At 46.5% G+C, this 16,306-nt stretch overlaps 1 protein-coding gene across 1 annotated transcript in view; it reads right to left on the bottom strand.

Moving 5' to 3' along the window:
* SRRM4 (serine/arginine repetitive matrix 4) overlaps nt 1-16,306 on the bottom strand; it is a 143,633-nt gene that overhangs the window by 23,031 nt on the left and 104,296 nt on the right. The window contains exons 3-8 of the mRNA XM_012756497.2: nt 14,310-14,396; nt 12,171-12,242; nt 9,056-9,082; nt 7,203-7,253; nt 3,883-3,981; nt 216-372 (exon numbers count right to left, since the gene is read on the bottom strand). Coding sequence (XP_012611951.2) covers nt 216-372; nt 3,883-3,981; nt 7,203-7,253; nt 9,056-9,082; nt 12,171-12,242; nt 14,310-14,396 — 493 coding nt within the window. The remainder of the gene's footprint in view (nt 1-215; nt 373-3,882; nt 3,982-7,202; nt 7,254-9,055; nt 9,083-12,170; nt 12,243-14,309; nt 14,397-16,306) is intronic.

The following is a 16,306-nucleotide window of genomic DNA, read 5'->3' as shown; positions in this document are numbered from 1 at the left end:
TTTTCTCCCTCTGTCCCCCAGATCCCCAAGCCAAGTGCTGCCAAAGGCTGGTGAATGACCATTTGTTTCACTGATAATGAGGTCTAGAGCCAGTGCAATATTTTTTTTTCCCAGAACTGAATTAAAATGTCTCATATGCTGCCCTGAACTTGTGCCTCCACCTCCCGCAAGTGTCGTGGCCAAGGCTGGCAAAGGAGGCTGTGTGGAATACTTACTACACCCCTGGTGGACAGGCAGCCGGGCGTCTGGAGGGGCTGGCTGGGCGGGTGGCTGGGCTGGGCCTCGGGGCTGTCCTTGCAGAGGGTCTTGGAGCAGTGGCGGGAGTACCTCCGGCGGGACTTCCGCCCTTCCTCGGGGGACCGGCCGCGGTGCCTGAGGGCAGAGGAGAGAAACCTGAGGGTCTTTTGAAGGGATGCATGGCAGGGAGAGGGTTCAGGGACCGACAGGATCTGAGGACCATAGAGTGTGCTAGGGGGTGTTTGTATATGTTCACATGTGATTTTGTTCCTGGGTATGTTAGCATGTGTGTATGTGAAAGTTAGACTGTGTGTATATCCATCCAACCATCCATCCATCTACTCATTCATCCTCTCATTTGTCCATTTGACAAATGCTTCTTCATGGACCTGGCACTGTTTTGGGGGGCTGGGGAAGCAACTGTAAAAATGGAAAATTCTGTTTCAATTGAACATTCTTAGTGTGCCCGTGTTATTGTCACATGGCTGTGTGTATGTCTGGGCGTGTCCATCTGTGTTTCCATGTGTTTGTCTATAAATGTAACTGCGTATATCTGCGTGTCTTTGTGTATGTGACTTCGCCATCTGTGAAACAGAGGCATCCTATTGACTGCCACCCAACACTGGTGAAGAGATGGCTGACAAAAAAATGAAAGAGATGCCTTCTGCAAGCGTGGCGGGTCTAGATCTAATTGCCATGTCTGCAATGGAAACCACAGGCATTTCCGACTTCTAAGAAGAAAGGGTAGGTCAGAGCCCGGGAAGAAGGGAATGAAAGATGACCTTTCTCTCCCACCCTTCTTTCCAGCACCATTTTTGTTTCACGCCAGGCTTGTGCCATTTTGGTGCTCACAGGGTTTTGCCTTCAGAAAAGCTCTTCTGACCTTTCCTTGGAGCGGGCCATTGTCACTTAGGGCTCACCCCTGAAGCTGGAGGACCAAGGGCTCCCTGCGTCCGTGGATGAGACCCACCTTTGTGGCTGCTCCCGCAGGGGTTGTTAGCCACTGCACTGTGCCCTGGTACAGATTTTAATGCATATTTTTAGATATAAATGTTCCAAAAGGCCAAATTTGGTACCAGGTTTTATATACAGGTCATTATAATTTGTATTGTGTCCCTATTATGTTTCTATGAAGGTTTTCTTTAGACTTAATTTAAAAAAAGAAAGAAAATGTTCAAAAACAAAAAAAAAGAAGAAAGGGTATATTTGGACGCTGCATATCCCATTGGCTGAGATATAGGAGTAATAAAAAAATGACATTTGTGGATTTGCACAGCATTTATAAATTCCTCCTAAGATGCTTTCACAGTCCTCTCTACAACTTGAAGACACAGACAAGGCAGGTATTACTTTTCCATTTTACAGATGAGGCAGCTGAGGCCAAGAGACTTTTAGGGAACTGTCTGATGTCACATAGCTTGAAAGCAGTGGAGCCAGGGCCAGGGCAGTTTTTTGCTATAATGGTCCCCAACCTTTTTGGCACCAGGGACCATTTTCATGGAAGATAATTTTTCCATGGACTGGGGAGCAGGGTGACGGTTTCAGGATGATTCAAGGGCATGACATTTATTGTGTAATTTATTCTATTATGATTACATTGAGATATGTAATGAAATGATTATACAACTCACCATAGGTTGGAGACCCCTGCTTTATAGGAAATGGTGTCTCTTGTTCCTACTCTGGGGCGCCCATCTCTGCTCTGGGGCTTCCAGATCATTTTTCTACAGGGCGTGTAGCCTGGGTGTCAGTTCCATTTGCTCCCAGATCTGCTGGAGAGGACCTCAGCCTAACAGACACTGGGGAACTCAGATAGCACCACCAGTATATGGCACTACAGGGGACCTGGGGCTGGAGTGTGTGATGTGAACCATTTTTCCACCGGGCAACTCGCTGGAGCCCCAGACAAATAGAGCTTAGCTGCTGAGAGCTGATTCAGCCTGGAGCGGTGGTGGAGGGCTCGGGCTGAGTCACACAGACCTGAGTCCCTGTTCCAGCCACTTCCTAGCTCTGTGACCTCGCTCAGATCCCTTTGCACACCAACAGGCAGTTTTCTCAGCTGTGGCAGGTCAGCGATGTGTCTTAACTCCGTGGGCCAGCGCCCTCCAGAGAAAGGCCACCAGGGGTCCCACCTGTGGTTGGACAAGTGTGCCGTTGCTCCTTGCAGCCCTGGGGCAGTGTAACGTGTCTCTGTAAGAGTGTTAAGTTAAAGAGCCTATTATAGGATTTGCACTTGTGGTAGGCAGTTTGGGGGAGCGTTTATAGAACGGGGGCTTAGTCCTGGATTGCGGGCTGTCTGAAAGCAGAGGCAATTCTGATTGGGTGTCTCTATCAATCTCACCTAGAAAGAGGGAGGACTAGACCGAGGTTAAGGTAATTGCTGAAGAAGCAGCAGTCACTGCTGTTAGCCAGGACAGAGAGCTGGAACACCAAGGCCCACTAGCGACAGCAGGTGTCAGGGCCTCTTTCTCAAATGCTTCCTACACTCGGCCTCACTTTTGCTTCCCCTGGAGAGATTTAAAAGCCTCACTGCCCTGGACTCACCACATCTGAATTAGATTAGACTGTCTAGGGAGTGGGATCCAGACATTGGTATCTTTTTAAACTTCCCAGGTCACTGAAAAGTGCAGCCAAAGTGGAAAAGCCCCGGTCCAGCCCATGGTGCTACTGGGATGACTGAGGGAGAGGACGTCTGTGAAATCTTAGCACAGTGCCTGGCACAGGATTTGGGTCAATATTCCTCCTTTTCCTTTTCTCCACCACCTACCCTTCCTAGAGATATTCTGCTTTATTTTGGGACGAAGTGGGGCCAAGACAATGAGACTTTCACATCTCCCAGGTGATGTGAACATAGAGTCAAGTGTGGGAAGCACTTGGAAAGAGGAGAGTAGCCCCTGGCATCTGAGAGCTGGCATGGTCCTATCAAGTAGGTCCCAGCATCCCCACTGCACATCAGCAATGCCAAACATCAACGTTGACAGACCTCCACTTCTCATTTTTGTTCTTTTCCTTCCCCTCCTCCTTCTCATCCATGAGAACACCTCTCCTTCTTCTCAGGCTGGGATAGCCAGTGTTTTAGCATAGAGAGGGTCCAGACGAGGAGAAAAGTGACTTGGAAGGGACTTAGAACGAACTTCACACTTTGTGCTGTGTGGCCTTTCATAGGTTGCTTAGCTTCTCTGTGCTTAGAGTGGTCCCTTAGCGACAGTGCAAAGTCCAGAGCCAAACTCCCTGGTTTTGACTTAGTTGGTAAGGAACTAGCGAGCTCCTTAACTGCCACATGCCTCAGTTTCCTCATCTTTAAAATGGGAATAGCAAGAGTACGTATCTCATAGGGCTGTGGAGGGGAATCTGTGAGTGGACGTACAGAGCGCAGTGCCATGAGCACTTAGAAAGAACATGCTTTAGCTAGAACTGTTGTCGTTCTGACAAGTGGTGGCAGCAAGCCCCTTTGGTCTCCAGCCCTGACTCTGCAAGGAAGTGGTAGCAGCCGCTAAGGCAGGGGGCCAGCCTGTGCTGGGAGAGTGGTGACAACAGTGACAGTGACAACAATGACAGCAAAGCTGATGACACCCGTGTAAGCGTGTCTCAGATGGGGCTCTGGGCACTGCCTAGGCAATGAGGCTTCGTGGGGTGGCCGGTTACCTGCTCTCACAGCTCGAGGAGCGGGACTCCGAGCTCTGGGACCGGGAGGGGCAGCGGTGGTGGCGATGGCGGTGAGACTTTCGGGGCCGGCTTCGAGATCTTGGGGGGATGAGAAGGAATGAGTCAGAGGGACAGGGAAAGAGAAAGAGAGAAAGAGAGAAAATTGATCTTGTGGCACCCATTTTTCTCTGGAACCCGAGTCACCATCCCTCCCAAAGTTATACATCTCTCCCGACTCGCTTCCCGCCTGGGTATTCGGGGGGGTCTCTAAGCAGCTGTACTGAACACAGGTGAGCAGAAAGGGGTGCTCCGGAGGGAGTGTGGATGACTCAGGGCCCTCCCCCGCCATCCCATGCCGGAAGCAGGCCCATTGCAGACCACGCCCTGGGCAGAAAGTCACCCCCATGTCCCCTCTCCCTTTCCTAAGGCAAGAGCTTCAATTCCACAGAGCTTCCGGGGCCAGTCAGAGACCACAAATGTGTGAATCACCCAGGCACTAAAACAACAAAAACTGAAGGCCTGGGCTTAAACAGATGGAGCTCCTTTGCCTGTAGAATATTAACATGGTGCTGGGTCTCTAATTTTTCAAGTGAAGGTAGAAATATGGATTTTTATGTAAAATGCCTCCATTTTAAATGGAAGCTCATTTCTTTTTTTCCTAAAAAGTCACCTTTTGGGGCAAACAAAACCCATTTGCAGAGCAAATTAGACCTTTGGGTTGCCAATCTGTAACCTTAGACCTGGAAAATTAAGTCCAGATTCTTAGCATAGAGTCAAAAGCTTTTCAGAATGGGGTGAAAACCTCATCAACAACAAAAAATTAGAACAACAATTATTGCTGCTGCCATTAATAACGGTATTACTACAGGTTACTCCAGCTGCTTCTAAGTAATAATAACAACCCAGAAGTGGTAGTAGCAGGGGCAGTGGTGATTAAAGATGTATAAAGAATGTTAATGGTTTGGGCTAAGCCAGGAAGCCAGTGGGAGTTAGAGGTGATTCTATCAGGAGGTAACTTGGTTATCCTAACAAAGGACTCAGGGATTCTTCTAATGTATTCATCAGACCATATTCGTTCCCTGCTTAAAATGTTCCCTATGCCTTCATGTCAAATCTGAACTCCGATCTTGAACTCCAGGCACCTTCAGGAGCTCGTCTCTGCCTCACTCTGTGCTTCACTGCTTGACATCTTCTGCCCTGACCCTCTGACCTGGCAATTTTGAGCTGCTTATATTCTGGCTCACACATTTCCCAGCTCATGATGTCCTCGTGATGATGATGATGGTGTGATGACGGTGACAGGTGATCCATATCTAACATAGACTTCGTGCCAGGCACTGTATTCTAAGCATTTTCCTTAAAGGGATTCATCTATTCTTCACAACAACCTATGAAGTAGGTTCTTTTATTATTCCCATCTTACAGATGAAGAAACCGAGGCACAGAGAGTTAAACTGCTTGCCTAACCTGCAGCCTAGATGGTCTGAGGATGGTCACCTCCCATCCTCATCCCCAGCCTAGACACCCCCTCTTGCAGGAAGCCAGCCTTGCCACCCAGCCCTCTTCCCAGCACCTGCACCCCCACAATGCCCAGGCTTCTGTCTGCTGAGCTGGGACTGCCCCATGTCTGCCTGGCTGCTCTGTGAGTTCCTGGATGCAAGGACAATGCCTGGCCCGTCTCTGTCCTCTGTCCAGCACAGGGCCAGCCACATATTAGGGCTTCACTAATGCCAGTGGTCACTCGCTTGGAAGCAGCTTTGACCATGGGACTTGGCAAGAATACGCCATCACTTATCTTCAGGATGCCTTGTTCTTCACGCTTTTCTCTCTCCTGCCTCTTGTCTTTTGGTTTGCACGAGCTTTCTGATGCCCTGTCAGCAATTTCTGGGACTCATTCAGCTCTCGGCACCAGGGAGGGTGGCCGCCTTGCTGCTCTTTGGCAGGCGGTCCTTGTCTCACTGATGGTCTTCCCAGAACTCTTGAGGTCTGGACCCAGATCCTGATCCTGCCCCACAGCTCCTGGACACGTGATGCTGAACTATCTAAGAGCATGTGCGCCATCTGTGCTTAGCATGAACGCACATTCGATACACAGGGCCAGTAATTATCTCTTGGCTTGAACCGAAAAAGTTTGATGATAAGGAAGTGCTTCCCTGAATGAATTCAAGATCCTACTGCTTTATTCTGGAGCATTCCACTGGCCCCTGTGGTGGTGCTGAAATACCCTCCTTCGCACTGACCTTGGTTGAAGAGACCCTTTGGGGCAGCAAAGCTGGGCCCCCTCCCTCCATGCCCCTGCCTCCTGTTTCCCTTCCCCAGCAGTCAACTACCTTTCATCTTATTGTCTTTGATCCTTTCTTTAGAAGCTTCTTGGCGGGAGATAAAATATTAGTTGATTGGAAAACACAAGCACTAACATTCCCAGGATATAAAGTAGGTGGGTTGTAACCGAATTTACTTTTAATTTGGCTGGAAACTGAACTCCGCAGGCAGCGGTAGCTGATTTGAATTTCTACTACCAGCTATAAACTGTGAAACAGCTGGGGCCCCAGGTCTGAGGATGGGAACTTCACTGATGTCTCCACACCGTAAATCCAACAGCCAGGACACAGCCTCACACATATGCTCACACATGTGCACACGTGTGATCATGCCCCCATGACCACCCATGCACGCACAGCATACACATGTGCATAGGTAAAAACCACTACACAACCCGTGCACACAGAATGCACACAAATATATAAACAGTGCACAGACACAGTGCTTAGAATTCACACACATTGGCACACAATGCGCACCAGTGCACACTGTTCATGTTCATGCTCACACAAGCACAGGCACACACATGCATTCATGTGAACACAAATATACTGCACACACATTGTATACATTTGTGTACAGTGTGCACAAATGTTTGGGTGATGTAAAAATGTACAGACTTTTCCAAACAATGTGCACACCACACATATGCACACTACATGTAAACACAAACACTGTGTACCCACAAGGTACACTCACAATGGGCACACCAGGCACACACATGCATACTGTGCACTTTCATGCACACATAAACACACATGCATACACATACACATCATATACACATAACCTGGTGCCCTCATGCATACCTAAACCCACAACTACGAGTACATATGCAGTTCTCTCTCTCTCCCTCTCCCTTCCCTCTCTTCTTCCCTTCCTCCCACCCTCTCCCCCCTTTCCCTGTTAATCTGGCAACTCTAACATGCCGGCCACTAAGAGGCCAGATCCCCCAACTCCCCAAACCAGAGAGTATGCTCCAGGTGGTATCTACTTACTGTTTTTTGTGCCTCTTCTCTTCCCTTCTTTTGCTTTTTGGGCTAGAGGAGCTAAACAAGAAATGGCCAATTAATTGAAAGATGCAACATTCCGGTTAAAGATAAAAGTAAAGTTAAAATGCTTAACACAAAGAGTTCCATCAAGGCAGTTTTGGAATGGACACTGATCACGGCCCCAGCTTGGAAAAATTGCTGCCAACGTTTTCACACAGCAGGCTCAGCTAGAAATACCAACCCATTCACGTATGCCAAAAACAAGATGCAGGTGATGCCAAGTTCAAGTTCAGCTTGGGTAGGTTAATAATAACAGCAGTAATATACATAATAATAACAATGTCTGCCCTTTTGAGGCTTTATTATAGGCTAGGACTTCTGCTAAATACTTTATGTCAACAATTTCATTTTATTCTCCCCACCACCTATGGGTGGAGGCACAATTTAATAAGTGCTCATTTTACAGGTGTGGAAACTGAACCACAGGTAGGCTAAGAAACTTGCCTACGAACACACAGGTGAACTGGGATACAACCCCAGACCATGGGCTCCCAGGGTCCATGCTCCTGACTGTTGTTCAATCAGCTTATGAGAAGAGAATGGAATATCCAGAAAGATGTATGCTGAAATGTTTTGCCCATGCATATTCAAGTATCTGGGTTTAATTTTTTTTTTTTTTTTTGAGTCAGAGGCCTGGGGTCCAAGTAGCATAGACAAGGATGACTCAGGGTCCCAGTGTAATTGAATAGAGGTCAGGGAGAGTGAACACTATTTGATAATTCAAGCCCGACTAGATTTAGAGGGCCACCAAGAACCCATTACTGGCCTAGGTCTTGGGAAGGGGAAAATTTATTGCATCTGACTGAATCACATCTTAAGGTTAGCTATAAGGAGCTATCTCTGTGTTGAGAGTCAGCCCAGGCAGTAGAAGAGCCCAAGACCTCACTGAAAGATTCAAGCTCAGCTGGATCCAAGATCCGGCTTTGCTTCTTGGTTGCTGTGTGACATCAGGCCAGTTACCTGTCCTTTCTAAAACTCCTCAACCATCAAATGGGGCCACTACTCAAGCTGTGGAGCTGAAGGGACAGTGACATTGGGAACCAAAGTCTACTCGTTGAATGAACAAATGAAAGGGTCTTGCATTTTGCAAACTGCTCTAGATGTGGCTATTGTTATTTAAGAAGCCACTGTCACCTGTCCTGATCCTCTGTCTGACAGATTTGGGTTAGAACCTTCTGGCTCTGTGGACACTCCTGTTACATCTCTTATCTTAGTGTCAGTTTCTTCATCTATAAAATGGGAACAATAAACACATCCACTGCACAAGGCTGTGATATGGATTAATGAGAATTAAATACATCCACACATGGAAGGACCTTAGCTCAAGGGGCTGAGCTCAGTTTAGAGTGAGTACCCCCTCAGTGACAGCTTTATTTGTGCTCACCCAATGTTTCCAGTGTACCAGGACTTAGCTTCTGTTCCTTGGCCAGTTCTGGGAAGGTTTTGGTGGGGTGATGGGGCTGACGTTTCCCTTCATGCTCCGATTCAAGATTTCCACCAGTGGTAAAAAAGAAACCAGAGTCTGGGAGGGGCAATGAGACATCCTGGGGGTGGGAGGGCATCGGCAGGGGCTGGCCCAGGAGCAACCTTCCAGCCTCATGGAAGTCGAAAACTGGCTGGCTTGGAATGTTCAGGGAAATCAGGCCAGGCCCTCATTTTGGAGTAAACTGAGGCCCAGGTAGTTGGATGGGGCATGACCAAGAACACAGATGCAGCTTGAGAGCTGACCCAGAAGCTGCCCAAAGCCGGCGGGGAGAGCAGAAAGCTGAACAAGTGGCTAGAGGCAGCAAGAGTCTTACCTGTGCCTTCTCTTCTTGGAGAATGACCTGATTAAAGAAAAAAAAAAAAAAAGCAAAGAGAGAGGGAAGAAGGAAAGAGAGAGAGGAAGGTAGGGAGGGAAGGTGAGAAAGGAAGAAGGAAGAAAAGGAGGGAGGGAGGGAGGGAGGGAAGGGAGAAAATAAATACAGATGAGTTTGAAGTTTCTATTCCCGGGATGGATGTATCAGTGTGCTTGTGATCATGCTACATGGGGGTCAGGACACCTAGCTAATCCTCCTCCTCGCTTAGATTTCAAAGAATATGAAGATCGTACGGGAGACGTTGGTTTGCATTCTGAATTTTCAGATCAAAGCCGACCAGGGTCCTCCCCCTAAATTGTCAGTAATCCTGTCCTGGATGAGGGGGACATGAGAGTCCTCTGCCGTTTCCCCTCCTCCCAGTCTCTCTCTCATCTTCTCTCTCTCTAGTTATGGATTTCTCCTCCTCCTCCTCCTTCTCTCTTCCTCCTCCTCCTCATCATCACGAGACAACCAGCTTCCACATGTGGAACTCTTACTGTGTGCCAGGTTCTGTGCTAAGCCCCAGCCACACACAATCTCATTCAATCTTCCCCCAAACCCTGTGGAGTATTACCAACAACTCTACAGATGAAGACACTGAAAATCAGAGAAGTTAGTTAAGTTGCCCAGGGTCACACAGCTTGAGCTCCACTCAGATGTCATCTTCTCTTGGTTGCATTTTCTGAGCCCCCGCGGGCTGGTCAGGTGCCTCCTCTCTGCTCCCCCAAACTCTGATTGAGCTTCTGAGCTTGTCGCTATTAGAGTACAGACCTCTCTATATTGTAAGTACCCATTTTTTTCCCACTAGCATGTAAGCAATTCTAGGGCAGGGGCTGGGTTTCAGTCACTGCTCTGTTTCTGGGACTCACAATCCTTATTCATGGTACTTAACCGGTATTCAGTAAATAGATGTGAAAAATGAGAATTTTTTTTTTTTAAACAAAACCTCTGAAGCCTAGTTAATTGAGAGGAGACAAAAAGAATCTCAGTGCTTCCCTACCCCTGGGTCCCACCTTCCAAGACAATGATCGTCATTAACCAAACATTTCGAAAACTTGGAGAAGCTGGACCAGGAGGAGGGTGGTGCTCAGGAGGTGAGGGTTTGGGGAAGACCAGTAACAATCTCTCCCTTCACATCTCCCTGTTAGGATCTCCCACCACCCTGCTAAGGCTCCAAGTCCTGAGCTGACTGTAGTTGGCAGGAAAAACAAAAACCTGTTTCTAACATTCTGGCACAGTCTCTTTCTCATGAGAAGAAACCCTTGAATAACAAGCCTAAGAAGCCAGCCGGTTTCCAGGATTCAGATATGGGACAGTTCCTCCCTCTTCCCCCACCCTAGGAGGAGCTGCTCAGCAGCAGAAGGTGACAAGGGGCAGTCTAGAGTCATGGGCAGGCCATTGTCCCTACAAAGAACTCCGCGCTGGGAAGGATTTCTAACACCACATTAAGAGCATTTCACTAATTGGTTTGCTCATGTCTTGAACCAAACACAAACTCAGCATCCATTGGGAAGTCTGGGCGGGTGGTGGATGTCACCAGTGAGAGGAAACTGAGTCCAAGACCATTCTAGCAACAAGGGCTGAGATTCGGCCAAACTCCTGGATTGGGAAGAGCCATGCCGGGGCAACTTTGTTTATTTGTTTATTTCATATTTTTATTTATATTTTTTTAGAGATAAGGTTTCACTCTATTGCTGGGGCTGGAGTGCAGTGGGGTGATCACGGCTCACTGCAACCGTGAACTCCTGAGCTTAAGCAATGCTCCCACCTCAGCCTCCCGAGTAGCTGGGACTACAGGCATGCCAATGCTATGTCCAGCTAATTTTTAAAACTTTTTATAGGGAAGGGGTCTCACTATGTTGCTCAGGTCAGTCTCAAACTCTTGGCCTAACTGATCCTCCTGCCTTGGCCTTCCAAAATTCTGGGATTACAGGTATGAGCCACTGTGTTGAGCCTCAACATTGGAGCAACTTTGAACTGGGCTTGAGATGCAAAGGAAAAACCCAAATGACCACTTACCTTTGGTTCTATTGTTAATTGCATAAATAATCCACAACTGATGTAGGAAAGTTGAAATATACAGATAAGCAAAAATAAAATATAAACCACTCTCTCCCTAGTACAGCCAATGGCAGCAGATAACTTACACAAGGAGCTTCAAACTCCCTGCTTCCAGGGGCCAAGCTGGCTTTGTAAATGGGTGTAGATGGGTGTAAATGGAGCACCCACTCTGTCTATATGCACAGCAACACCTCAGCACCAGCTGACGGCTGTCTGTGGGAAAACCAATCCAACTAAGACAGGCCTTCTGCCTTTACAGAGGAACGGGACAACTGAATTTCTCTATTGCAAAATCTTCCAATTGTAAAATGTTGGGTTCCCCCATGAATCACAAATTTGGGCCCTCTGGTTTATGTCCTTCCACTCTTTTTTTTTCCTGCCATAAACTCCCATGTGCATGTGAGTATTCACAAGTGTGCGTGTGTGTGTGTGTGCATGGCGGACACTTCTGGAACACGTGTCCAGTTCATAACGCCTTTAACTACTGCTCCGGCCTCCCCACCCACCAGGTGGGCAATCCCAGCACAGCCATGTTTTTCAACATGATCCCACCCTCTAGGGCACAACTGGACCAACAAGAGAGGCCTTTCCTTGGGAATTTGGAATAAGGAACAAGACCGGGAGATTGGGTGTCTCCTTGTAGCTTGGCTTATAGCATGGAAGGGATGGGGCAGGGTGCAGTCACGTCCCCAGCCCATGGACCAGGAAACAGAGGGATGCCAGGGTCCCGCTTAGGTTCTATCAGCTCTCCACTTCTTGCTCAGCCCCTCTGGCCCAGGCCTGGCTGGGTCCTTAGACACTCCTGCTTTCTTCCAATGTGAGTTAGCGTTAGTGGACCTCTGGTCCTCACAAGCCGGAGTCCCAACTTAGACAAGTCACAGCTACCTAACAACAAATCATACATACATGTTTTATGTAAACAGCATGATATGCTTCCAAATGACCTTTGAGTGGCATCCACTCTTTCCCTCCCCGACCTGGGGTGTCTCTGTTTACAGAGGAGGAAGGACAATACCTGCGTCGCTTATGTTTCTTGGAACTTTTCTTCTTCTTTTTCTTGACAGGCGATGGGCTATAGGACGGGGACCTGCCAGAAGAGGGGAGACACACTTCAGAGGGAGGCTCTTAAAAATCAGGGTTGGACAGGGTCTCGGCTCTTACAGGAACACGCAAGACTGATGTTAGTTTGCATTTGTTTTAACCATTACTTTGTGTTTACAAATGTTATCTCATTTAATCCTTCCTCACACTTCTTGGGTAGGTCCAATTGCTACCCTCCCTGTTTTAGAGAAAGAAAATGAGGTTCAGAGAGCTGAAGTGACCTGCCCAAAGATGCACAGCTAGGATGTGGATGAGCTGAGATTCAAGTGGAGGCCTCTGTGATCCCAGGGCTTTTGCTCTCAATGAGCACATCACCCCATAGCTGTCTTCCTGGTCAAGCTGTAAAGGCTTCTGTCTGCTCCTCTCCCTGTGAGCTACACCCCGCTTCTCATAGCCTTTGGGTCTCTTCTCTGCCCCATGATATTGTCTCCCTGTAAGACTGAGCCCTTGGGAGATACCTCACCAGGCTGTAGCAGCATGGGTGGTGCCATCAAAGAGTCACCTGAGAAACAGAGCTACCCTGAGTCCACAATAATGCTTCAAGACTGAGGCTTGAGTGACCTGATTCCAATCTTGACTCTACTACCTACATTGCAGAGTCACCTTGGGCATGTCAAAGCTCAACTCTGGGTCTCTTATCTCCCCACTAACAAAAGACCAGGGTTGAAACAGATCAGAGGTTGCAGACTCAATGCCAAGAGGCCCCTTTCAGATAACATGAATGAATGAAGCAGGCTGGGAGGAAGACAGTAGGGCGTGGTGCGGACTGTGGTGAGCCAGAGAACACCTGACTGGAGAGGGGGTGGCTGCTTCTCAGATCAGCCCAGGGTCCTGTGTGGGAATGCAGGCCTGAGCTTCCAGAGCAGCTGTCTTTTCAACAGAAGCTTCCAGAAATCCATATTTACATAGGAAACCTCCTGACCACCAATTACAAAACGAAAACACTTTGCAGCTCAAACAACACACGTCTGCAGAGGGAAGTGGCTGAGGAACCATTAAAGGAATCATAATGCTTGTTCCCAAACATGTGTGCAGTGGACATTTATTGAATGACCTAATGAATTGGTTAGTGAATCCTAATGCCAGCAGTTTCCTTCTTTGAAGTGCTCTCTGGCCCACCCCTCAAATCAGGAAACTCAAGCCACTTGCCCCAATTCCATCTCCTACTCTGCAATGGCTGGAACTCAGAGTGTTTATCCACATTTCTCTGTGGGTCCTCTTTGGGCCTGTCCTTTTAGAATGAGGCTAAAAGGTTTTCTGTGAAACAAGGTTCCAGAAAACCTGGAGTTGAAACCTGGAACCCAAGTCATCAGATGCTGCTCTCTATTGCCCCCTGCAGGCTTCTATAAATACTGCCTCAGAGGTTGAGGTCAGGTGGTTCAAGCTTGCAGCCCACTCCTCTGGGGCTGGAACACTAGGCATGCTTTTAATCTAGTTAGTGGCCACTTACAGGCAAATCTGTAAATCTTTTTAAATACAAAAAGGATTTAAAAGGAATTATACATATAAAGAATGCATAGGTACAAAAGAGTCAACTGTAGGCAAAAAAATATAAAGTCTATTATCCTGGGCGTTTATCCTGGATGGGGGTGGGGTGCCTTAGAGAGGGGGCTCTCTAAACCTTTCTTTTCTCATTTTTGCAATGTGGATAATAACGCTTGCCCTGTGGTCAGGAGTGAAAGACATAATGGAGATCACAGTGGGTCGCATAGCACTTTGCATTGTGTTAGCTCTCCAAAATAAGTCAATATTCATGCTAAAGACTGTGCTTACTATTAAACGATCATTTACTATGTGCCAGATACTGTGACAGCTGCTTCCACATCTATTTAACATCTAGTTTTCACAAAACTTTAAGAGGTAGCTATCATCCCCATTTTGTAGAAGTGAAAACAGGCACAGAGAGGTAAAGTGACTTGCCCAAGCTCACACAGCTAGTTAAGTGGCAGAGAGGGGATTTAAACCTATGAGGGAGTTACTGTTTGACTTCAAAGCCCATTATCTTGTCCCTTCTCCCATCTTCAAGGTTTTATCTCCCTCTTGGTGCCCTTACCTCCTTCTCTTCTTCCTAGTGGATTTCTTCTTTTTCTTCTTCCCCCTGGAGGAAGGTGGTGGGGTCAAATCTTTGTCACAGGAGGCACTGCAAGAAACAAAGTGTTGGGTATTACAGAACGCAGGGTTTCCCACCCCCAACCAGGGCTGGTGCGCTGGGGAAGGACCCAGCTCCTCGGAGGATGAAGGACTCGGCCAGTGTCTAATTACCACCTCATGGCTGATTCGGTCACTCTTCAGATTAAGTGCCTCAAATAAGGACTTAATGCCGACCTAATGAGACAGGCGCGGTATGTTACCCAAACACCAATTGATTATTTAAAACAGAGTTATAGAGGTTAACTACTCCTTAATAGATTTATTATTGAATTTGCAAATGGCTCACCTTGGTAAATAAATCACTTTTTAAATAATTAATAGACAGCTCTGCCCTCTCCCTCCCCAATACAACACGTCCGTAGTTCATGCTGAAAATTTAATAGGAGGCAGAAGGTATGTTAAGTAGCAGGTGATTATTAAAAGTATATTTGCCAAGGTCTAATGTAACGAGATACATATCTTATATTGCCTCCCAGAACCTCAAAAACCTCTGCTCTTCAAGAATAATTATTTCCCTACAGCTCAAGTGAATGTTTTAAAGAAAAAAAAAAAAAAAAAAAAGAAAAAAAAAAAAGAATAATTATTTCCCTTTCAATTAAATTCAGATGCTCAGGCTGCAGTCAAACGAAGTCAAGTTATCTCTTTTTATAATTGGGGCAGGCTCTAGGGATTTTTTAAACACTATCCCATGGCAAAGGGAGATGGTTTGGGATGAAAAACTGCTTAGGAATTGAAGCATGCCAACTCAGTTGAACCTCATTGGGAAAATATAATAATAATAATAATATTGTGATCATTTTAGTAGTAACAGAATGAGCATTTAAGTACTTATTATGTGCCAAATGTTTTATATTGTATAGTACTCATAAAACACTTTGATAGTGGAATAGTGTTATTGTCTTATTTTACCGGTGAAGAAACTGAGGCTCTGAAAGTTTAATTAACTTACCTACAGCCATACAATTAGAAAGCGCCCAAGCCAGGATTTGAATCAAGGCTGGTATGAGCTTTCCCACAAAGCCAGCTGCCTTCTCGAACTTGTCTGTGTGGCCAATGATCTGGAAATTACCCAGCTCTTTATAGAACATCGCAAAATCCTGCCATGTTTAATTCCATTTTAAGTATCCGGGTCATTATGATTAGTAGAAAGAATGACAAAGTGATTAGAACATATGTTAAGGTCTCTGCATCTCCAATAAATAAAAAGCCTGTATATATAATGTTTTTAAGAGAGTCACTTTTAGCAGGCTAAAAATATAAATGTAACAGGAATTAAGTGCCTCCCTACTTAACTATGCTTACATGTTATGAAGCACAAAGCACAGTACACATGTCCAGGAAGTCAATAGGGTACTTGTATAAACATGATGGGCCACTTCCTAATTTTTTCTCCAGAGAGTGCTTAACACAGAGCAAAAGCCTAATAAATATTTGTTAAGTGACCAAATGATGGGTGAAGGAATGAAATAACTTAGCTACTTGTTAAATCATCTTGTTTCATATAAACACTTCCAAGCACAACGGCTGCCAGGAATTTGAGGGTAAAAAAAATAAATAAATAAAGAGACAAATACTCAAGAAAATAACCTTTTAAAAGTGTGTCTTACAAAATGACTATATGCAGTGGTTACCTGTGTAGCAGTCAAGTTCGTAGTGGTTAAATATGCAATGGTTAAGTACTCCTTGGTGAAGTACACAGAGGTTAACTACTCGGTGGTTAAGTGCTCAGTGCTTACGTATACAGTGGCTAAACATGCAGTGATTAAGTGTGCAGAGGTTAGGTATACAGCAGTAAAGAACGCTGGTGCAGAACAGGCAAACCTAGATTTAAAGTCTGGCTCTCTTACTTCCTAGCTCAGAGATCTCTCTGGGTCTCCTTTTCATCATCTATCAATATGA

This window comes from Microcebus murinus, chromosome 22 (assembly GCF_040939455.1).
Source record: "Microcebus murinus isolate Inina chromosome 22, M.murinus_Inina_mat1.0, whole genome shotgun sequence".
Taxonomy (NCBI): Eukaryota; Metazoa; Chordata; class Mammalia; order Primates; family Cheirogaleidae; genus Microcebus; species Microcebus murinus.
Note: the sequence above shows the minus strand (reverse complement) of the source record. Positions and strands in the feature narration are given on the sequence as shown.